At 41.2% G+C, this 24,431-nt stretch overlaps 1 protein-coding gene and 1 long non-coding RNA gene across 3 annotated transcripts in view; both read left to right on the plus strand.

Annotated features, from left to right (window-relative positions):
- The window catches only part of RYR2 (ryanodine receptor 2), a 699,456-nt gene extending 693,028 nt beyond the window's left edge, over positions 1-6,428 (plus strand). For both annotated transcript variants that reach the window (XM_043544343.1, XM_043544344.1), the window contains 2 exons: positions 866-917; positions 4,010-6,428. In XM_043544343.1, coding sequence (XP_043400278.1) covers positions 866-917; positions 4,010-4,105 — 148 coding nt within the window. In that variant the 3' untranslated portion in view covers positions 4,106-6,428. The remainder of the gene's footprint in view (positions 1-865; positions 918-4,009) is intronic.
- A 1,209-nt stretch (positions 6,429-7,637) lies between these two features.
- Positions 7,638-11,518, plus strand: LOC122464891. Its single transcript, XR_006289301.1, has 3 exons — positions 7,638-7,647; positions 10,960-10,969; positions 11,388-11,518. It is a non-coding gene; the product is annotated as an uncharacterized LOC122464891 (long non-coding RNA).
- The last annotated feature ends 12,913 nt before the right edge of the window (positions 11,519-24,431 follow it).

Below are 24,431 nucleotides of genomic sequence, written 5' to 3' on the forward strand. Positions count from 1 at the left end.
GAGTCGGCGCCTATGTCTGGATGCCCAACTTGAGACGGAAGTGCTTGGTTCTTACAGCTGCAACTAAAGTCAATGGAAGCTGCATTTGAATATATAAAGTTCTATCTAATGCTAAGTACTCTGAAAAATCAGGTCCTAGGTACCTCAAATTGGGCACCCAAAATTAGTGGCCGTGCTTTGTTTATATTTTATAGAGAGAGATGTCATGTCTAGAGAAATGGATTTAATATAAAAATGAGCTAGATTATGAAATCATCAACTTGTGTGTAAATATGCCGAAGCATCAAGCTTAGAGTATTAATAAAACCACAGGGTTATATTCTGCTGTCAGATTTTTATCTGTATTGACTAGTTTGAACCACTAATAAAGCACCCTCTGTAATAAACTGTTTAATAAACTGATTCTGAAACCCTTAATCATCTTGAATAATGCTTATTCATGGAAGTAGTCTCCTTGACTATTCACCAGCGTAAGTGTGTACAGTAAGGCCCTAATTCACTGGTCTGGGACAAGAAAATGCAGTAATAATTTTCATATTAGAAGCGTTGGGAAAGCTTCATCTAAGCATCATAACTGCTGTATGGTTATAGTAAACCAAACCTGAATCTCTTACTCTTTTGAGGGTCATCCATTATTAATTGTAATCAGCTAGTAAAAATGAATGATGAGTGAACCTCAGAAGTGTTGAGATTGTATGTAGTTTAATACATATCTAAAATTCTAAATGGCATGCATATATTGTATATCCATTAACAGAATTATTCTTATTCTATAAAATATAATGGTAAACATCCATCTGTATTTGCCCTTGGTTTTCTGATCTTTCCCTATGCTTGTTTCTGATGAAAATACCTTTGTCTGTAGATTTTTTCTGATGTATCTCATTAACAAAGATGAAACAGAGCATACAGGGCAGGTAAGTGAGCACTGTTTACTCCAGTACTATTTAAAACGTGCTAGTGATAAAAGTCAGGAATGTTCACGATGGCACAACTAGATGAGAATTCTAACCAATTGTGTGAAGCTCTCCCTGTGGAACAAGTGACCTCATTCTAAACACTCCTTAAAACACATTTATTTTGGCCAGAGTTTCACTGTTAACCTCCTCTTCAGCACCTTTGCACCTGTTCTGGTACCCTTAAAACTTTTCTCCCCAAAATAAGCAGGAAAGAAAAATTGCAGCTAACAAGATACGTACATCCCATTAAAATAACGAGTCACTAGACTTTTTCCTATTGACTATCTTCCTTGCTTCCTTTGTTATTGTTATTACTTACTTGGTTATTTGTAATTTATATTGTTTTCTTTTCAAAGCCAGGACAGTGCCATCCTTCTCTGTAAAATACCATTGTCTCTCATGGTATTGTATAAGCAGTATTGAAAGCTGGTGATTTCCGTAAGAGACAGGCTTATTAGACATAAGGACAATCATAGTGAGGCTTGCACCTTTTAATGAGGATAACAAACTGGATTCTAACTTTCAGATTGGAATAAGCATTCACAAATTTGGCAAGGGAAGGAGAATTTGCTCATCATGTACAATGTGTAACAGTGTGTCCATTAATGACACACAACCCAGATACACATGAAATTCAGGCAGGTGACATTCATTTAAGAGAAGATCAGATAAAACTAAAGCTTCTTAAATTTCACAACATTTTATCCAAAATGAAATTCTAACCACTTGCTCAGCTCAGCCTATTAGTCCCTATGCTCACTTTCTGTCTCCCCAACCTGGAGAGCAAGGAGGCAAGACTGTGGATCCATTCCCTTCCCCGCTATCACCACCATGCAGAATAGGGCTGGCTCACCCAAGGAACAATCCAGCACAGGGGCCGTGCAGAGACACTGTACACTACTGTACACCACCCCCAAATCACTCTTGAACAGATGAGAATGGCGGACCCTCATTTATTTTTTGTTAATTTCAGTGGACTCTGCAGGGGCTTTAGATGGCACAGCCATGGATGGTGAGCAGATACACCATACCAGAGGGATGTGGCCAGAGAGAATGTCCTCTGAGGCGAGTGTACTCAGAGCCTCTTCCTACTTCTCTTTTTGGGAAGTGTATTATAGGTTCTCCCACAGTGCTGACCAGCTGCACTACTGTGAGGTAGAGCCCTGCCTATGCCTTCTTTGGGTTGTCTTTCTATCTAGCTACGTACCTGTAAAGCTCACCTCACTGTAGTAGTCATTCATGTATTATTCCTCACAACACCCCTGTTACGTGAAACACTGTTGGCACTAATGCTTCCTTGCGTTCAAAATCCACAAACATTGTGACATGGGTTGCATCTTGCACAGGTGCACATGATGAGAAGAGACGTTCCTCTCCCTCGTTCCTTTTACACCTCCACAAGGGCAACCAAAATTAAGCCATATTTTTGGCAAGGATGCTTGTTAGGCCTGCTTCACAGGCCACATTTTCCTTTTTTGAATGAGCATCTATGTGCATGAATTGTATAAACTGGAATGTAAAGATCTGCTTTCTATACAAACATTCACATTTTGAGTCCAGATGTGGGTGCCTACATGCTTTTTTGGGTGCGGATAAAAGGTAAACCCTTTGGAAGATGAAGCCCCAAAGATTTATTTTACCAAGATTTTTTTTTCTTGCCTTCACTGCTCTTCAAAATGTTCTTCCAAACCTTTTGACACTTCCTCAAGCCTCTTGTAGCTACAATTGTCAACAGGAAAAAAGTGTGCCAAACGTGCTCAGACAGCTGGAATTCCCACTGAGAGCTGTGTAAGAGTGATCGGTAAAGTGGTTGGTAGTTGCAGGTCCTACACACACACAGATTGCTGTCAGATCAACAAATTGCAGTACACCACAGGGATACAGCACATTTTTGCTCTGTTTGTTTAAGCTGTTCTCTTTGAAATCTGACAGATATACTGAACTACTATAATCATGTTCTGTCTATATATGGCCTGTCAGTCTTGACTGGGTGCACATTTTATAAACTTGTTTTACTATTTCTGTATATATGTGTTTTGTCCTTTGACAATGACATGTTAAACTAGACTAGGATGTTTACCTCTGTTTTGTAAATTGATAATATTTGTTATGGAAAAATACTGCTGCATTTATGTTTGCTCCATTGTTTGACGTTACTTACTGTGTGTGTTGACCCACTGTATACTATGAGTCCAGACAGTGACTACCAATAATCACTCCAGTCTGGTTAGTTATACGATGCTTTCATTTAGAGGTGGGGAATGAGAGAGGCCTCTGAGCTATCTAATCAACTGAATCTTCCTGGCTCTGGTATTTGCTATAATAAAATGCTGTCTTGTTTTGTTTTTACTATATTATTCAAAAGCTGAAGAGTCACCCTTAAAATGTGCAATACACCAGATTCAATGAATGTAGGGATATATTTGGCATAAGGGCTATACATCAGGACAAGACTAGAGCCCTTGGACAGTGAACTATATGTTAAAACAGGTGGGGATAAAACCTATAGTTAGGGGGAACTGCTCCCATTTATGGATTCTACCAGAAACTGATATCATTAAAGCCATTGTATTATTTTATACATTGTACACAGGCATGTTGGAAATGCTGATGTAGAAATTCAGCTGAGGTTCCTTTAAGGATCATTAAAACACTAATCCTTAGCTACAGTTTGGTATTACAAGCAACTGTATTTGAGCTTCAAGTTGCTCCTGGACATAAAAGAGCAAAACTAATTGTTTTGTCTCTATTTTTTATTTCACCAGAAACGTCAAAATTCTTGAGCTCTTCAAGAGTCTCTTTAAACTACTCCCTAGCCTAACATATATGTGTTTCTATAATACTTTCATCCAGGAGATAGAAATCCAAAAGCCTAAACTAAAATGAACTCAGTTGTTACTGTGTTCCATCACATGTAGGTTCAAACACAGCAGATCAATTTTGAATTGAATCAGAACATTTAGAGCAGCGTGTAGTCTTTTTTGAAAGATGGATGGCTAATGTACTCTCACTGAATCAGATTAATTATTTAAATCTCCTGTGTCTTGCAGGAATCCTATGTATGGAAAATGTATCAAGAACGGTGCTGGGAGTTTTTCCCTGCTGGTGACTGCTTCCGAAAACAGTATGAAGACCAGCTCAACTAAATACGAATGAGAATCACCACTGAAAATATGTCCATCCATTTCCCAACTCTTTAGGGAATAACTGATTTCTCGATTCTCCAAAGCTGTGTGCTTTTTGGAGCACCAAAGCTGTGTTTCTGATTACCTGACTTTGCTGGGTTTTTTTTCCTGTTTATTTGCTTTGAGAACAATGGAGCAAAGAACAATGAAAACTTAAAACAGCAACTCATGGGGGGGGGTGAACCACACACCCACACATAAATCCACATACATAACATGCACGCACACAAAGAGGCAATTATTTTATGAGACTGCCAGATGAATCCCTTGACTCTGAGAACATACGTGGGATAATGTGGTAGTGACATTTATTCAATCTATTTATTTCATCATCCTGGAAGAAACTATATAGTTCACAAAGCACTGTAAAGGATTGTTTTGGACACTAAGTTGTGGGGAAATAGTGCCTTACTATATGTGGGTTGAGCTATGCAGAAGATGAGTGCATGACAACATCTTATCTTTTCTTTGTGCCCTCCCTTTCTTCCCAGTTAATATTTATTTTGTGTTTTGGTGAGGTTGTGGGGGGAGGGGTTTGACTGTGCACACCTTTTTAATAAGACAGTGGCGTGTCTCAGGACAAGAGTAGGTTATTCTCATCAAGCTAAATTCACATTCACCTTCCTCTTTTGCTCTTGCTCTTATTTTGGTAATGCTCTGATGCAACACTGCAACTTTATGAAATCTTTGTATGAAAACAGAAAGACTGAAAAACACTTCAAAAAGAAATATTTCATTGCATGTTTATTATGCAAGTTTAAAACCAAGAAACAAAAAACAACAACCTTCAAAAGCAAGTTGATCAACATGAGAAAAACAATCACAATAATCATACTCATAGTAATAAAGTGTTGTGGGCTTTATTGTACATTTGGAACCAGTGTCATCAGCCAACAATGTATATGTTATGAACTTAACGGTAGTTTTGGTTTAATTTCTTTTTCTCTTTCTTTCATTTTTGCCACCTGTGATCAATAGTGGAGTTAAAGATTTTCTTGTTAGACCATTTTTTAAAATCAAAGCTGAAGCAATATCCATTCAGGGAGTCCATCAGGTCCATCATGAAGCACCAATGATGTGTACATCAGTCCATTTTGAGTCCTTTTCAATTGTAATGACAGTCTTTACAAATAAAAAGAGAAATTCAGAATGGAAGCAAGGTGGTTTTGCTAACATTTGAGCCTTTTCTTATTGAGTTTGCTAGTTAACACCTGATTTAACAATCAGGATCACTCTGCCGTCTTTCTGCTGAAATTACTGTTCTCCTGTGCTTTGTGGTGATCCCACTTTGCATCTTTTTCACTCATAGCCCACAACTTCATCCGGTCATAAAGGCAAATTAGTATCTTCACTAGCACTCAGTTGTAGCTAAGAGAAATGGGAAGTAATTGGTATGAATATGATGTTGAAAAGAAGCCACAAAAATCATATTTCAATCCTTCCCAACCTTCAGGGCTGTTCAAATGTAAGCTTTCAGTTCAGCTGAGTAAAAATACAGGCGTCATTTTGAAATGTGGGTCCAGAGCAGGGTTCAGATTTCAAATACCTAACATTCCAGGGCTCTTCGAACCCAGGATTTTGGTTTAAATACCTAACATTCCAGGGCTCTTCGAACCCAGGATTTTGGTTTATAATTATGATTATAAAAATAGGAAACAGCTGCCAGGAATTGATTTGTTTTCTTATTCACTGCCCCCCTGAGATGTTAGCAGAAGAGGTTTTCCCTCTCACATATGTACATGCAATGGTTTGTTATAGATTTTGCTCCTGAGAGCCAGGCTGATGGTGTTGACTTAGTTTTAAAGATCAATGAAGTAGTTGTTTCAAAAACTAAATTCAGAAGGAAGAATATGGACTTTGCAGACAGATTATATGAATAGAAGAGGGATATCTCCTTAATCTCGACCTTCCACATCAGAAAGCTGCTGCTGCATTCTCTACTGTTTGAGCCCAAGTCTCTGTAGCACCCAATGTGTGTAGTAACCCAAACCAGGTTAAAGTACAATGGGCCAATCTTTGGTGGTGGGACAGATGCTTAACATTTCATTATATACATCTGCACTTACTGAGTAAATCTGCCCAGCCACCCACCCCCCATTCACAGGGACATATGCCTTCTCCCAGCTGATAACAGGTTCATTCACATGAGCAAGATTTGGCTGGCATTGTTGGAAGTGGGTGGAGGTATGCTTCATGGAGTGACTGGTGGAACATGGGTGTGAATGTCTTCTACTTTGCATTCCCTGCTCCCTCCACTGAGATACAAGCCCACAGTTTGCTACAGGGACCTGGATTCGGTATTCAAAACATAAAATTCATAAGAAAACTCCAAAAAGTTGAAAATGGAAACACATGTAATGAGAGTGTTATGTTTTTCTTATTAAATTGTGAATTTTCAGTAACTCATTCTGATTCTAATGGTGATATTCAGTTCTTCAAGTATGTAATCCTTCAAACAAATCTGTCAGATACTGAAAAGGGAGGAAAGCTATTCAAGTACTGCATTTTGGATTCATGCAAAAAGGATGGGAAATCTTTAAATGTTATAGCTTTTAACAAACTATTTCTCACTGATTAAACTGATTTCCTGAGATTTTTGTTGGCAAGCTTCTGAAATGGGATGTTGTAAAAAAGGAATGCAGCATAACTAATAGCTTATTCACATGACAGCTGCCAAATTCTGCAGAGAATTAACTCTTTTGCAACTGTCTGGAAAGAATTAAACATTAAAATGAAGTCAGAAGTGTGCCATGGGAGAAAGCTACTTCCAGTCTGAAGTACAAGGCTATGTGACAATGCACCCGTTGAAAAAGCATTATGGTATTATGTCCAAGAATTCAATTACAGTACTTACCTAATGTACCATTAGATATTTTAAGGTCCAATTACATTTATAAGTACATACATTAATATTTGCATTTTTATGTTTCAGCCCTTACCTTGTGGTTAAGGTTTGAACAAGTTATACAAAATATTTCAAGACTAGCTCTTTATAAGAAGGTATGTGGACAAATTGGAGAGAGTCCAGCGGAGGGCAACAAAAATGATTCGGGGGCTGGTGCACATGACTTACGGGGAGAGGCTGAGGGAACTGGGGTTATTTAGTCTGCAGAAGAGAAGAGTGAGGGGGGATTTGATAGCAGCCTTCAACTACCTGAAGGGGGGGTTCCGAAGAGGATGGAGCTCGGCTGTTCTCAGTGGTGGCAGATGACAGAAAAAGAAGCAATGGTCTCAAGTTGCAGTGGGGGAGGTCTAGGTTGAATATAAGGAAACACTGTATCACTAGGAGAGTGGTGAAGCACTGGAATGGGTTACCTAGGGAGGTGGTGGAATCTCCATCCTTAGAGGTTTCTAAGGCCTGGCTTGACAAAGCCCTGGCTGCGATGATTTAGTTGGGGTTGGTCCTGCTTTGAGCTGGGGGTTGGACTAGATGACCCCCTGAGGTCTCTTCCAACCCTAATCTTCTATGATTCTATAAGATGTTGGAGGGGATTTCCTGCTTCGTGGTCAGGATTCAGGAACCTAAGGAGGCCCCCATCTATGTTGTACCTGTGATCACTGTAGCACCTTTCACAAGCACTAGTAGTCTCTTTTTATCAATCACGAACATCCATCTGTCATTTTATTAGTGATTTTGACATGAGAGAATCACAGAAAGAACAAATAGAGGCCACTTAGTCCTTTAAGGCTGATGCTCTCACCCTCTGTATTTTACAAGATTGATCCCTATATATTTCCCTCTCATGTCTTGTCTAAGCCATTTTTCAAGAGCTGCAGGTATGGTGCATTGTGAACCTCCACCATCAAGTTACTCTTACTAATGTAGCATTTTCTTTGTCTTTCATAATTTTTTCATTTTTCATCTCCAGGCCAGTGGTACAACTGCTACGATCCTCTGAGACTGTGATTAATTCCCTTCATTTACAGTATTACCTTGAAATATTTCTTGGCTATGATAATTTTCCAGTCTTTAGATATATTATAGTCTAGAAAACAAAGATAAGAATTTCCTTCTTTCTTAACTAACCAAATGTAGTATCAGTTTAATATCTGGTACAACCTCAATTAAGAGACAGTAGCCGGCATTTCAGAAAGCAGGGGTAGATTTGTTTGCTGACTGTCTGTTCTGTGTCTAATTTTAATGATCATAAATGTAGCTCCTTCAGTCTCTCCTCATATGTCTCCATCTCTTATCCTTGTTTGTTTTTTGATTCCCTCTGTATTTTCCTTAGTTCTCCTACAGTCTTCCTAAAAAGTTGGGGGCAAGGCTGCATACAATATTTCACATGGAGCCACACCAGGCTAATAGAGTATCACTCATATTTCTTACTTTACATGTAATCATTTACAAATACATCCAAGAATTATACTGGCTTTTCACAATAGCTTTGCACTAAAAGCTCATATTTAATTTGCTGTCTCCTCCCTATGGCTTTCTTTCTACATGTTTCTATGTAGTCCCTGTGATATTTTAATGGTATCTCTGCAATTTATCTGTTCTTTCTGGTTGTCTTTATGGGGTTTTTTTTGTATGGAATCTTGTTTCAGGCAAAAAAGACATGACTGATATAAGTGGACAAAGGCACTTTCTCCACCAGTGCTGAAGTTCTCCGGGAGCCAAACTTCATGTATCTGTTGTGCAAATGGAGGCCAGGAGTCTGCACAGTGTGGAGCTTAGCACCATAACAGTTTCCTGCATATCAGTACAACCATGCGTGGAGCTATATCACCAGGTATTGGATGGGAAGATCTGGGCCAAAATACACTTGACATATCAGCCTTTACATTTCCTGAAAGTAAAAAGAACAAACAAAACCAAATTGGACCTAACTAATCCCTGGTGTAAATCCTCCTCACTTAACTGAAAGATGTAATTGTTTGCTGACATGACACCTTCTTTGAGTATTGTCCCTATGGGTGCTCTACAGCAGGTGTGCATACCCCTCAAGAGGCGCATGTTCACCTGAAGTAGAGCACCCCTAGGGATACATCTCTAAGAACTGCAATTTCTGCACAAGGTGAGTAACCTCTTCTTTTCTGCCCTTATATGTTTCCAAAGCAAATTTGTGCAAGGTCAGTTACTGCATATAATACAGTAGAACCTCAGAGTTACAAACACCAGAGTTACGAACTGACCAGTCAACCACACCCCTCATTTGGAACCGGAAGTACACGATCAGGCAGCAGCAGAGACAGTACAGTGTGTTAAACATAAACTACTGAAAAAAGGAAAGGAGCATCTTACTTCTGCATAGTAAAGTTTCAGAGCTGTATTAAGTCAGTATTCAGCTGTAAACTTTTGAAACAACCATAAAGTTTTGTTCAGAGTTACGAACAACCTCCATTCCCGAGATGTTCCTAACTCTGAGCTTCTACTATATACTCAAAGTGAATACTACAGTTATCTGAATCTAAGTGCATCTCTGTTTGGAATACATTAAATGGGAGGTGAGTTTAAGAACAGTTTAAAAGAAGGTAAATAAATAGGGCTGAATCATGTAGTATGAAGTTTAAATTGAATGAAAAATTCTGAATAAAAGACTTATTTTTCTCACATTGCTAGCAGAATGGGATTGCAGCAGTATGACTCAAATGAATTGGTTGTTGGAAAAATTAGAAGAACGAGGGGCAAAGTGGAAACATGGAAAATATTGAGTTAGCAGAATAAATAGAAGATGTTAATATGAGAAATAATCATTGTGAAATAGACACTTCCTTGGTATGTTGGGAATCACAGGTACAGACTAAAACACTGACCCTGCAATAAGCTCTGCCACTGATCCATTTGCTGGTTTTTTCCTCAAAATGTTTCATTGTGAAGACCACAAGAAGGGCTACACCATAACAAGTTCAGATTTAACATTCTGCTCTTGGGCCTCAGTTTTGCAATGATCTCCATATGAGTTGACCGGGCCAGGGAAGACTGGAAGTGGAGACCATGGATGCAGGGCAGGAGGCTGGAACCCTAAGCTGGGGCAGAGAGGAAGCTGCTCCCTTCTCCACCCTGGGAGCCTGTAACGGGGCACAGACTCACCCAGCGGCACCTCCTGCTGGCTGTCTGGGAATTAGCTCTTTTTACCAGCTCCAGAGCACCCTCTGCCAGTGTCTCGCCATCGCTGGCCCCCGTGTCCCTCCTGGACCCCGGTGCCCTTTTACCTAGGGTGCTGCCACTCCAGGCAATACCCCACAGATCTTGGTCTCCCCTCCCTGGGGGAACCCCCCCCCCCATCCCCACCTGGCCTCAGCCTATGGGCTACTGCCAGTCACCATCTAGCCCCCTTTCACTGGGGCTGACTGCAGTCTGTATAAGCCAGTCATCATAGGCAAGGGGGGTTTGGACCTGCTGCCTCTGCCTACCTTTGGGCTTCCCTGTTACAACCCCAGTACCCTATCTTAGGCCATCTGCCAGGCCGGTAGCCTGGGGCTTTTCCAGTCTGGAGCCTCCCAGCCCTGCTTCACCTCAGGTACCCTAGTACACTCCCCAGCAGCCAGGCCCTTCTCCCTCCACAGCTAGAGGAGACTCTGTCTGCTCCTGGCCCACTGCCCTCTTACAAGGGCCAGCTGGGCCCTGATTAAGGCAGCTGTGGCCTGGTTGGGGCATGGCCCCCAGCTGAGGCTGCTTCTCCCAATCAGCCCCGCTTTTCCTTCCCTGCCACAGCCCTCTCCCCGGGCAGTTTTAAGGCAGGAGTGGGTGACCACCCCGCTACAGAACCCCAGCTCTGGATGCTGTACAAGCAGGAAAAAAAGTGCATGCCCCAAAGAGCTTATAATCTAAGTATGAAACAAGAGACAGCAGAAATTATATAGACAGACAGGGATGTACAAGTGAACAATGAAACAGTACTGACCAGCATAATAGGCAGCCTCAGCACACCAAGAGCCTAACCACTGTTAAAATATTTGTAAGCATTATGGCAAAGGGTAGCAAACCACTGATCTTAGAAAGGCTGGTGGCTTGGCATGAGCCTTTGATGGTGAGGTGGGATCCTTTTAATTAGCTCTTTTCCCAGCCTTGTTTTTATTTCCTCTAAAAGAATCACCATGGCTTCTTGGAACAGCTTATAGCTGGGACAGGACAAAGAGGAAGCTGATTGGAGGAGCGCCAGCTACTGTCTAAAGGGAACTCTTATAAACCCACAGCCTGGGTGATAGACGTATCATACAGACACAAGCCTGCTTTCTGCAACTCTCCTGCCCCCAAAAACTCACTTCAGTGATTCCCAAAATCAAAGCCACTTCCCAGGGACCTACTTTCCTGTTTGTGCTTCGCCAAGCTCCGACAGCTGTGACTGGCTAGCCTTCTCTGGGGTAGAAAAGAGCTCCTGGCTGCATGCATCTCTGACCTCCGGGTCGTCCTCTGTCTCTGGGCCCCCCTCCACATCCTCATTCAAGATTTCCTCCTCCTGGCTCGGTCCACTCTTGACTACACACAAGCCACTGAAGTATCCACAGTGGCCTTCGCAGTGGAGTTGGGATTGCCACCAAGTATTGCGTCCAGCTCTTTATAGAATCAGCAGCTCGTGGGCGCAGCACCGGAGTGGCGGTTTGCCTCTCGCGCCTTCTGGTAGGCGTTCCGCAGCTCCTTCACTTTGACCCTGCACTGCAGTGTGTCCCGGTTATGGCCCCTTTCTGTCATGCATCATGAAATCTGTCCGTAGGTATCATAATTTCTATGGCTGCAGCACAGCTAGGACTGGACAGCCTCCTCTCCCCAAATGCTGATGAGGTCCAGGAGCTCGGCATTGCTCCAAGCGGGGGATTGGCTGGTGCGTGGAGCAGGCACGGCCACCTGGAAATATGCGCTGAGACCACTGCATGAGTCACTGAGCAAACAGGAAGGGGACTTTCAAAATTCCCAAGGAATTTAAGGGGCGGGCTCATGGTTGGTCACCTGAGGGCAGGGCAGTAGAGTGCAAACCGATGACCAGAGAGGCGAGAACAGGCATTGTGGGACACCTCCCGGAGGCCAATCACAGCACTGTAATCGACCAGGACATCTACACTGGCACTGAGGCACTGTTGCCCTGGCGCAGAAAACTGTACACCTCTCATCGGGGTAGGTTTTTTTTACAGTGCTGCAACTGTGCAGTTTCTGCGCACTAAGTGTTGTGTCAGTGTGTTCACCTCGGGAGCTACAGTGCAGAAAGCTGCTTTACTGCGCAGAAACTTGCCAGTGTAGACAAGACTTTAGTGTCTTTTCCCACTGGAAAATATGCATATTGATTTTTCTCCTGTTTCCAGGGGTTAAATATAAATGTACCACTTCATGAAAATAATTGATGGGTTTTGTACAGTTCCTCACTAGGTGATTGCTTCATCCATCTTTGACTTATATGGAAGTACTTTTCATTTACATCATTGGTCCAGTCTACCCAGGCATGAAATCCACACATTCAAATTTGAGTCAGAAAATCCCTAATGCAGTCAAGCATGACCACAGTACTTAACAAATATTGATATTGTTGTGCTGTTGTGTACCCTTATGAATTTTTTTTCAGCAGTTTTTTCTGTATAGCATTCTTAAACAACAACAATAGAAAACAAAGATTAAACTATCTGTAGTGGAAATACAGACATGTAAAAGGAAAATGACTTGATTGTTGAAAGCTGTCCAGAGATGTCTTGCACGTATTACAGATAAGTAGGCATTGTATTGTAAGGTATCTAATTTCAATTTTGTGTGTTTATAAAATATCATTACTGTAAAACACATAGTGGAGTTAGGTAACATCCATTAATATCAAACTCACTGGTGTGTTCTGGTAAAATGAATATCTGAGAGAATGTTCTCAAAAGGTCACCTCTATTTTAGTTCTTGCATAGTTTATTTAAGGAAGAGAAGAATTATGGTAAGAAGCTTGAAATTATTATAAATCTTCCATCAAATACCATCCTAGAAAATATATGCCATGGATATGCTTAAGATGGATAGGTGCATGATCTATTCTAGTATCACTGGGGAGATCATTTGCAGTAATTATGAAGAAGGTGGTATCTCTTGTTATGAACCAGATTAATGAACACACTTATTTTTTACACCTGTAGTCTCTGTAGAACCACACTAAATTGAAATGGCATAGTTGAGTACTGCTGTCTTTTACGAGGACATCTAATGCAGCTGCTATTCTGTGCTGTGGTAGTGGACATCAGTCAGATAGAATGCTGCCAGCTATGAAGGAATGTTTTCCCTCCCCTCTTCAATGCAAGAGAAAGGATGACAATAGATTATTTGTATTTGTTTTTTGTCTATTACCTGGCAACAGACTACAAATTACTAAAATATTTGCGAGCACTTCCTGAGCAAAAAAGAAGGCTACATTTATCACGTGATTCTTTTTCTGACAATTTGCTCATTGTTGACAACAAGCCATATTCTTCCTCAGTATAAATCCATTGACTCCATTTCACCAACTCTGTTAAATCAATGAAGGGAGAAAATTTACTAATAACTAGGAAAAATACTGAAGTTGCGATGGGAAACATAGCAGGTACCACTGTAGTGGTAGGAAATAGATTCTGACTTCCTTCATTGCAACTGATAAGATTTCCAACACTAATACTTAACGACAGGAAAGAATTAGTTTCTAGGCATCTCTAGCATGTTACAGTGAGTGGCCTAATATATATGATATGCCTACTGAGAATAGTTTTTAAGTCGTTCGTGTGTTATCTGAAAATGTTTATGGCCCACAACAGTTACTATTAAATTATGCCTTAATTCCAAATTATTTTTGTTACAGTGTATGTAGAAAGATTGCTGACCTTGACATAATTTATTCACCCTCCTTAAACTGGGGTCACATGACATACAACATGCTTAGTTTTCTTGCTGTGGAGCCCACAAAACTTTAAAATATAAGAATTTACAATGTCCTTCATAGAGCTCCCAAAAATCACTCTGCTATTTAGGATAACTGATTTAGTGGAATGAGCATGCAATGGGAAGTCCAGAGACCAAAGTTCATAGATTCCAAGAGTCCAAGCCAGAATGGGCCATTGTGTGATTGTCTAGTCTGATTTCCTGTATAACACAGACCATAGAACTTCTCCAAAATAATTCCCAGAGCCAACCTCTGATATAAAACACCTAATCTTGATTTAAAGATTGCCAGTGATGGAGAATCTACCATGACCCTTGATAAATTGTTCTAATGATTAATTACACTCACTGGTAACACATGAATGCCTTATTTTCTGTCCAAATTTGACTAGCTTCCACTTCCAGACATTGGATCATGTTATACCTTTCTCTGCTAAATTGAAGAGCCATTATCATTTTTTTCCCCATGTAGGCAATTATAGACCCTAGAGTTATCCTTCTCTTTGTTAAGCTAAATAGATTGAGCTCATTAAGACTATCACTATAAGGCAATGGTTTTCAACCTGTGGTCCGCGGACACTGGTGGTCCACAAACTCTGTCTAAGGGGCCCACGAAAGGTGACTATGAAAATAAAGTTTTAGAACCCAGAAAAGGCATTCCATTTTTCTGATCAATCAAAAGTATGTGAATACCACCACCTACAGGTCAAAATACAGAAGTGTTGTTGTTACCATAAAAACAACAAGGAGTCTGGCGGCACCTTAAAGACTAACAGATTTATTTGGGCATAAGCTTTCATGGGTAAAACACCACTTCTGGTGCCCTTTGTCACTGCATCAAATGCCATGCTGAGCACATGCAGCATTTATAGTTGAATTCTGTTCAGTCAGTCCAAAGGGATCCCACCTCCATTAGAAATGTTTTAGGGGTCTGCAAATGAAAAAAGGTTGAAAACCACTGCTATAAGGCATGTTTTCTAACCCTTTAATCATTCTTGTGGCTCATCCCTGAACCCTGTGCAATTTATCAACATCCTTTTTGAAAGTTCTGTTCCTCACTCTACCATTGACATTCTGTGGACTTTGGCAAGTCACAAGCAGTCTGCTTCAGTTATCACATGTGTAAAATATTAACCCAGCTCCCTACAGTTCTTTGACAACTATGATGGAAGATGCCAGAGAAGTCTAAAATATTATGACAATAAAGCGATGAGCAAGTCCTCTTAGATTTTTACATCCCTTTCTGTATCAATCTTAGAAAGGTACTCTCCTTCATTCTTTACTACCACCAGGCACATAGCCTGATTTATGCTTTCCAATGACCCACACTTCTGCATTCCTGCAGAAGTAGGTTTATGCCATACATGCTGCAATACTTTGAAACAACTATTCAAAAAAGTCAAAACAAAACACCAAAAATTCCTGATTAGTTAAGACAAAATATTTCAAAGATGTAATTTTTTTAAACTGACCACTTTGTATACAGACTCCTGTTCTTCTGATTCAGTTTTTGCTTTTAGAAATAATAACAGAGACCCTCTGATTTCCCCTAGAGAGTCACAAGCTATTATGAATAATATCCAAATAGATGGAAATCTTTTTTTGTGTCTCTGCATTTTGGCCTTTCTATCTGATCCTTCGCATGTAAATGATGTGCAAATCTGGGCTAATTAGAGAATTCCCAGTGCTGTGTGATCATATAGAACCAGTAAGTAGGGAAATTGTGATCCCTAACTCATGGTTTAATTAGTTTTATATGTATGAGTCAATATTCTGTGAAGAGATGGATTGTGATTAGCCTTTGCACAGAAATGCAGGGGACATCTAAGACACCTTCTAACCCTAGACAACCTGGTATTGGCGTATGACTACACCAAGCTTTTTACATTGAGATAATTGATTACCAATTAGCTTGAGGTAATTAACATGCTTGTAAAGGCATGTGTATACTCCCCACACATTTGAACCAGGCTGTATGCTTTTTTTATTATTATTTTTTTAACAGTAGGCCTCAAACTGCCTAAAATAGTCTAGTGAAGACAAGTCCTTAGAAGGCCAATCTCAATAATAGTCTTTGTAAGTCATGGATCAGTGTTTAGCTTCTCGGGGAGAAATGCTTGAGAGGAATTCCTTCTCTTGCTTTGCTTCTCTTGTTACCCCATACCAAAGGGTAACGTCCACAGCCATTGACAAACCATGAAACTGTGGGAAGACACCTACTGTACCTAGCCATTCTGCAGTTATGCAGTAACTAGAACAGAGGTGGGCAAACTACAGCCCGTGGAACATGTCTGGCCTGTGGGCCTGTCCTCACCGGCCCCTGAGCTCCCAGCCGGGGAGGCTAGCCCTCGGCCCCTCCCCCGCTGTCTCAGCTCGCTGCGCTGCTGGCGCTCTGGCCTGCTGGGCAGCGTGGCTGCGAGCTCCTGCTGCTCTGAGTGGCATCGTAAAGGGGTCAGGGAGTGGGGGGGTTGGATGGGGCAGAGGTTCTGGGGGAGACAGTCAGGGGATGGGAAATGGGGGGGTTGGATGGGCATGGAAGTCCTGGGGGGCCTGTCAGGGGGCAGGGATGTGGATAGGGCTGGGGTCCCAGGAGGGGGTGGTCAGGGGACAAGGAGCGGGGGGGGGGAGGGTTGGTTGGATGGATGGAGGGTTCTGAGGGGGGCGGATAGAGGCGGGGGGGCAGGCTGTTTGGGGAGGCACAGCGTTCCGTACCCTGCCCTCCATACAGTGTCGCACCCCAATGTGGCCCTCAGGCCAGAAACTTTGCCCACTCCTGAACTAGAACCTACCATATGTATACAAACACCTGTCAAAGGCAGATCACACATCTAGGAAGGCAATACTGTTTCTTTGAGTAGTGTCCATATGGGTGCTTCAGTTGATGTACACAGGCACCTTTGATGGGAGATTTTTGATAGCAGTGCCTGTTCAGCCTGCACACACACAACACACTCTAGTCTTCCCCGTGCACTGCACCAAGAATATATAGAACTGCGCAGGCTAACCGCACTCAGTTCCTTCTCAACTGCCCTGTGGTGTGACATGGAGCATCCAGCATGTGCATGTCAACCTTAGACTGTAGCTTAGCCTTTAGGATTCTTTAGTTTTAGTTTAGTTCAGTTACTTAGTTTCCCTTTACTTTACAGTTTTATAGTTCTATTTGGTTTCGGGGTTTTATTCTGTTAAACAACTGTTTTCCCCCTTCCTGATAAGGGCTTCTCCTTGGGATGAATAGTTGCTGTGGTATGCTCAGATCCTCGGGATTCAAGCACTGCCTCATCTGCCAGCATTCTATCTGGTCAGTGATGGCCATGCCTTCTGAATCCACTGCCTGGAAGACAAACCCACACCATTCAAGTGCAAGAACTGCTTGTCCTTTAAGAGCAGATCCAGGAAAAACAAGATTTGAACTGAAGCTACTTATGATGGAACCCTCCCTTCAACCAGCCTTGGATCCAGGTCCAGATGCTCCCCTGTGCATCAGCCTTCATGTGAGCACATTGCCCTGTCAACTGCTGTATCCTGTTTGCCTAGATCTTCCTGGGATTGGGATTAGGACACGGAGGGTACTGGCAAAGCACCCAGCAAGAGGAGTTCCAGAGCTCCTCCCATACAACCTGCTTCAAAAAATCTCAGCCATTACAGAAATGGACTGTTTTGGAGAAATGGTACCACTGAAGTTCTGGACTTCTCTGCTCCCTGGAGCTCATTGAAGAATTCAAGTTCTTCAAAGAACCATGGTACCAAGCATACTTCAGTACTAGGGCTCTGGTCAGGATTGAATCAGCAGAGACTCTAAACTCTCTCCATTGATAAAGTTTGTCCCATGTCCAGAGCAATCCGTGCTACCCTCAGGACCTAAACAGGTGTCCCCAACTACTACACTGGTACTTCTGAAGGTGTCAACATCCTCGGTACCAATGCCATCTACTAGGTTGGTACCACCAAAGCAAATGCCATTTTCAATACCACCAATGACTGCTTTGATGCCCCATTCAATTACTGAGACCTTATATTTCCTTGGTACCTGCTAGTTCTCTGGTACCTTCTGAACCAGGCAGACAACCATCTCTACCTCCACTGTTTGCTTCTCCTTTGGCCTTTGCTAAGGACTCCTCCTCAGATTCCCAGATTTTTGTGCAGGGGGATCTCCTACTTAGCAGCACAGGGATATCTCTCCTGCCACTCCTAAGGCAAGACAATCTTGTGTCACTTCTCATTCAATAAGCAACACTGGATGCCCTCTCCTCCACATTTTCTTTGTACTGGAGATCTCCCCTCAAGATTCAGTACAAAGAAGTCATGCGCAGTGGGAAGAAAAGTGGCCACAGGCTAATCCTACAGCCTATGTCTGCTGAGATGGAGCAGCCAGAGGAGCAGCAGCAGCTTAGAAAGAGAGTTGCCACAACATTGCAAGCTGCTTGGATGGAGGAGTTGGTGAGGACAGACTCCTTTGATGACTTTGACCTCCTTCTAGACAGATTCACTAAAGACCTGTCTGCAGAAATTGCATTGTGGGTGGGGGTGGGGGAAGAGAAATCAGGAGAACACACTGACTTCTTACAGAACCCCTGCATCCAGCTATAACAATTACAGCAGGGAAGCTGGGAGAAGAAATACCAATTGCTGGTACAATCTGGCAGCAGCATCCAGGATTCAGAAGCCATACCAGTCAAACTGCTGTAAGGCTATGAGAGAGATCCTGGACAGGCTCTCATCCTAGTGTACTATCCCATCCGAGAGCCTCTTCTTGTACTTTAGTCGTGTGTTCGACTATGTAGTCCAGGATGCCTTCATCCTCTGTCCCAGCTTAGCTATGAAGGGGGCCTGGAAGAAATCTTTACATCACAGGAAATAATGACCAGACTTATGAAGACAAAAAACACAGCCCCAAGGAAAGATGGCATTCACTATGACTTCCTGAAAAAAACAAGATCCAGGTTGCCTGGTTCTAACTGCCATTTTCATCAAGTGCAAACACTTCTGTCACACTCCCAGCTCCTGGAAGAAGTCTCTGATGGATTGGAGACCCATCTCTCTCTGCTCCACCATGTACAAACTGTATGCCAGCTGCATTGGGGTTAGGATTATAGACTGGTCAATGAATGGAGGGGCCATCAGCTCCATCAAGAAGGACATCATGTCTTGTGAAGACTGTTGGAAACACAACTTTGTCCTTCAAACTGCCATTGACATGGCCAGGAGGGCATGGAGGCAATGTGCCATAGCATGGCTCGATCTGGCTAATTGTTTTGGATCCATGTCCCACCAGCACATTTTTGCCATGCTCTGAGTGTATGGGAGCCAGTTCTGTTTTGTATTGTTAAGAGGAAACCTTACATATTGAACCCAGCTTTTGTTGCTGCCTACACCATCTGGTAGAAGGGTTACAATTATTTTTTTAAAGCTTGATTTGTTTCAAGGTTTATTTGTTTTGGCCAGTTGGGGTTTTTTGGGTGGAAGGCAGTGTCAATGATGTGTCCGTCTTACGTTGGATACACCTTTTTGAGAGAGAAGGTTTTGTAGAGTTTCCTAAAGACAGACAGACTCTGGATTCACTTGATCTCCTTGGGAAACTTGTTCCATAGACATAGTATGCTCTTTGTCCTTTACAAAAACATCCTACTGGTTATTTCATGCTTACATAAATGGAAAATTGCTCTTGCCCTGCAGGAGCCCTGAATAGCAATGAGTTCCTGTAAAAAAAAGCACTCCTGTACTGCAGGAATTTTTAAGACTACAGGACTATAAAACAATGTCAAGAGTGCCTGAGTGACTTAGGAATCTAAGGCCAATTGAAAGTCAACAGGACTTAGGCTCCTGAGTCATTTTAAGTGCTTTCGAAAATTTTACCAGAAGTCATTTTTTGGATCCTCAGCAAAACGTCACCAGTATAGGAATCACCTATGACTTTCATGGCTGAAATGTTAAGGAAACGAAATCTCCACCAAAGCTATGAAGGAAAAAAGACTTGCTTATTCTCATCAGGTAATTTATCATTGTAACCTTTTCATATGAGAGAGACAAAGCAAATGAAGTGATATCTTATATTGGACCAACTTCTGTTGGTGTAAGGATAAATTTTTCAAGCTTCACAGAGCTCTTCTTCAGGTCCGAAGAAGGAAATCAGCTAAACGCAAGGTGGGACAGATTGTTATGCATAAAGGGTTCACACGCTTTGCAGGATACCACTGAAGTGGGCAATTTACATGATTTTTCACATGAGACAGCCGCAGCTGAAGTTTATACTGCCGTTTCTTGCTGTCTCAAAAGGGATTCTAGCTATGCCTTTGCTGGCACCCTTTGAAAGGTGAAGAAACAGAACGTTATTATGTAATACATTTGCCAAACAATCTATAGTTCTTTTGTTATCTTCTGTCATTTGTCACGACCTTTAACTTTGTGCTTTCCCAGGAAATATCCCATGATCCATCACTTCCAATCTCATCATAGCCCTTTCAATAGTTATATCTGAAATGGACAACCTGCTGAAACGGTAAATAAATAATTTAAGTAATGCAAATTGTGAGCATCTCACGTTATGGTACATTACAGAGAACCTCATCAGTCAATGATATTGCATAATACAATTAAAAGGCACTAGCATGAATAAAATTCCTAAGGAAGGACAGGCTTTATGTAGTACAGGGGATAATCTTCAAAACTCTAATAAATTGGTATAGTCTTAAATCATAAGATTACAGAACCAAATTCTGATTTTCCACTGGTTTGATATCAGTGTAACTCCATTTATTGCTCTGGAGTTACTTGTTATTTACACTGGCATGAGATCAGAATCAAGACCATATATTTCCATAAAGTTAAATTGGACTTTAAATGACTTGTGCACATATAAATGATAGGAATATAGATAAATAGGAATGAATTAGCTAATTTCTCCCCTCTGTTACAATTATGCACTTTTCAGTGGGAGTTGCAAGGGTATAAACAAGGGTAGAATTTTGAATAGTTTAAATTATTTTTTCCAAAACACTACAACATACACATTTGCAGAAAGAATAAATTCCATACAAAAGTCCAGAGAAGCAGAATTAACTAAGCTCATTTCAGGGATCAGCACTCAGCCTGGGATTTTCTTCAAGCTCCCTGCGCCCATGAGAGGTGGAAAGATTTGGAAGGTAGAGTTCAAAGTGGTCTTCAATTTAGACTTATGTTTTTCCTTTACGCTATATCTGAGCTGTCAGTGAGTCAGCTATTGTTTGTTTTTCAGATCACTTTCTCCAGTAGTGGAAGAGGAGTTGTTCTAGTGGTCAGTGAGTGCTGCTAAATGCACACATTGTTTCTCTATATAGTATTACTCTTTTTCTTCTTAGTCTTCTTTTCTTAAACTTTGCACAAAGGGTCACACAATTAAAAAAAAAAAAAGAGGATGATGGAAAGGTATCCTCCTTTGGTGTTAATTCACTGATTGTCATGTTGTTTTCGTTCTGCAATCATGAACTTCAAGTGTTCACATTATAAGAAAAGTGTCTCTAAAGGAGGATGGTAAGACTTCACTTGGTCACAAAGATAAATAGATAGTCAGTAAAACATAACAATACACAAACAAATCATAATCTGTGAAGGAAAGAAAATCAATAATTATGATAACATCTTTTCGGGAAAAAGAAAATGACTTTAGCAAATGCATATTTAATGACTTAGATAAGATAATTAGACATCTTCTACAGAACTGAAGGCAGTCACAACCGAGAGATCAAACTCATTTATAAAGTAATTAAGGCTCTAAAATTTAATTGCTGCCTTAAGGAAAACACTTTAAAATAAAGGCTTTGTATCAAGCTTTTAGAATTCTCTTTCTCTAAGCAGCATAGGATCCACCCATCATACTAATCTGATCCTGCAAAATGGGACTGGAAATCTGATGAGAACAGATTTTCTTGCAAGCTTTCTGGTACCAGCTCTTTTTGTTAGCAAGGTATATCATGAACTCCATTCTTGTTGGGAAATTTCAGTGCCACTTCTGATTTTGGATGAAATAAGGAAGTGCAAAAGCTGAACTGTACCTCATCTGATCTGTGCAGAGAGGAGTACTCAACTTTTTCTGTACCACTGTCATCCCCACTACCCTGATCCAACTGAGGCCCGTCACAGTGTTTGAGGCTTTGCATAGTGAAAGAGAGAAAAATGAGCAGTGCCAGTGGGTTAGACAGAGAAAAAAGAACATTGCCCCCTCCCTGGCCTAATAGATACCGAGGCCAGATTAGTTTATCTGCAGAGTTTCCCCATTTGGAACTCTAGGGGCTGCAGTAGCCAGGGTGAATCCATGGTAGAGCAACTCAAATGGAGCCTCGGTGCTAGGTACATGCAGGGCTGGTAAGACAGGCAAACCAGTGCAGAGGTGGAGACCTTCTATGGATCTGCCAAGTTTTAAGGCAGGGCTATGACTTTTACCATGTGGAAAGAGATGTGGGGAACATTCGCTCTCTCCCCTGACAGGGCAATGTTGGGTTTTTCCATTAGGAAATCCTTGCAGAGACTTCCTACTAACTGCTTCCTCTCTTGAGTTTCAACATGGGAAGGAATGATGTGAGCCAGAGATTCCAATCTATGAAGAGTGTTTTCCCAGCTATGGGGATGATTGGGGCCATATAAATATGAATAGCTTTTATAGTTACTCGTGGACATCCTGTAGCCTTTTAGCCTCATCAGCTGATTTTAGTTTGATAACTACTCCAGTATCAGTACGACAACCATAAAAAACTACTTCTTAGTAAAAAGAACAAATACCATAAAGTCACCAGGTACCTAATATTCCCATTTAAAGGAAAAAAACATTGTGGGTATGGTTTAGTTCTTCATTTGAGCCATATCTGTGTTACTATCAATGTAGAGATTATTACACGGAGATCACCTTTAAAAAGAGAGTGAGTTAGACATCAGTGGTCTCTACATACATGCTTAATGAGATGTCTGAAACACAAATATGCTACTTATTATTTTAAAAGATATGAGCGGAAAGACTGGTGGTATAGGCGCTGCCCTAGGACTCAGAAGATCTGGATTCTGTTCCTTGATTTTACACATGCTTCCCGTGGTAGCTCAGGTAGTTCACTTATCCTAGGTGTCTCCGTTCTTCATCTGTAAAAAGGGGATAATGACAATTTTGTGCTGTGAGGATACATTCTTTAATATTTAGGAGGCACTCATATTCTACCCTGATGGATGCCATGTAAGAACCAACAGCCAAATTCTGCCACCCTTATTCTCACTGAGTATATCTGATTATACAATAAGGTACTCAATGTGAGTGGGGTGGCAGAATCTGGCCCCAAATAGGGGCATGATTGCTCAGCAAACAGCACATCCTTCTGCTATGTCAGAAAGAGAGAGTTTTCAAAATAATGTTGGACTCTTGCAGATCAGACTGGAGTGTCATGGATCTGACGATGTTTTTACATTTACATAACACGTTGTGGTTCATCCTAAAGTGCTTTCAATATAACAGATCATACGCTGCCTCTAACACCCTTCTTCTAGGGGGTGAAAGATGGCAATTGCATAACAGTGCTTAGCAATTTAAAAAAATCAGTGAAGGATGAGAAGTAAAGAATACTGTATCCTATTGCCACTGCAGGGGGGAATTTTGGTAAATGGCAGGATAGAATAAAGAATTGGATAAAACCCCAACAACACTGACTTGGAGCCTTGAGTGGCTCATTTCTGAATTGCTTGACTTAGAATACAAGAATCCCTTTGGCTGATATCCTGGCCTGCATCAGACTGGGGTAATGCAACCTGACACCCTGCTACTAATGTATTTTTCAACTCCCCTTTTAACCCTTCACTCATTTTTTTCATTCTGTAACGTATTGTGTTGATAAGAGTTGAAAAAGTGAGACAGGAGGTGTGGAAGGACAATAAAACATAAGGATGATGGGAAAAGAGTTCAAGATGGAAAGAAATCAGAGATGAACAGAAATAGAGAAGGGATAGAAATAAGCAAAACACACCATTCTTTGAAATTTTTATACATAATCACACAGGCCCCAATTCAGCAAAGCTCTTAACTACGTGCTTAAGTGCATTGCTACTCAGCAAGAACTTAAGCACTTTAAGTTAAGCATATGCTTAAATGCTTTGTTGAAGCAGGGTCGTGATGAAGATTTTAGTTTTTTTCTTTTAATAATATACCTCTTGAACAACCCCCTCTGCTTTCTGTGGGGTAAGTGTTCTCCCCTAGTTAACTTCCGTGCTGACATCTGCTGAAACCCTCTGTACGCTCGTCATTATATTTTCAGTCTTTAGGGACACAAGATTTACCTGTTGAAATTACAAGCCATGTGTGATGTGACAACTGTATTTACACCTGAAGTAACAGTTTCAAACCAATTTGTTTGTGAATCCCATAAGAGTTATCATTCTACAATAACATCAGTTTCACATGAGTCTGTAATATGAAGCCTGTCTAGAGCTTTATGGAAGATTACATCTCAACATGTGTGA

Source organism: Chelonia mydas, chromosome 3 (assembly GCF_015237465.2).
Source record: "Chelonia mydas isolate rCheMyd1 chromosome 3, rCheMyd1.pri.v2, whole genome shotgun sequence".
Lineage (NCBI taxonomy): Eukaryota > Metazoa > Chordata > Testudines > Cheloniidae > Chelonia > Chelonia mydas.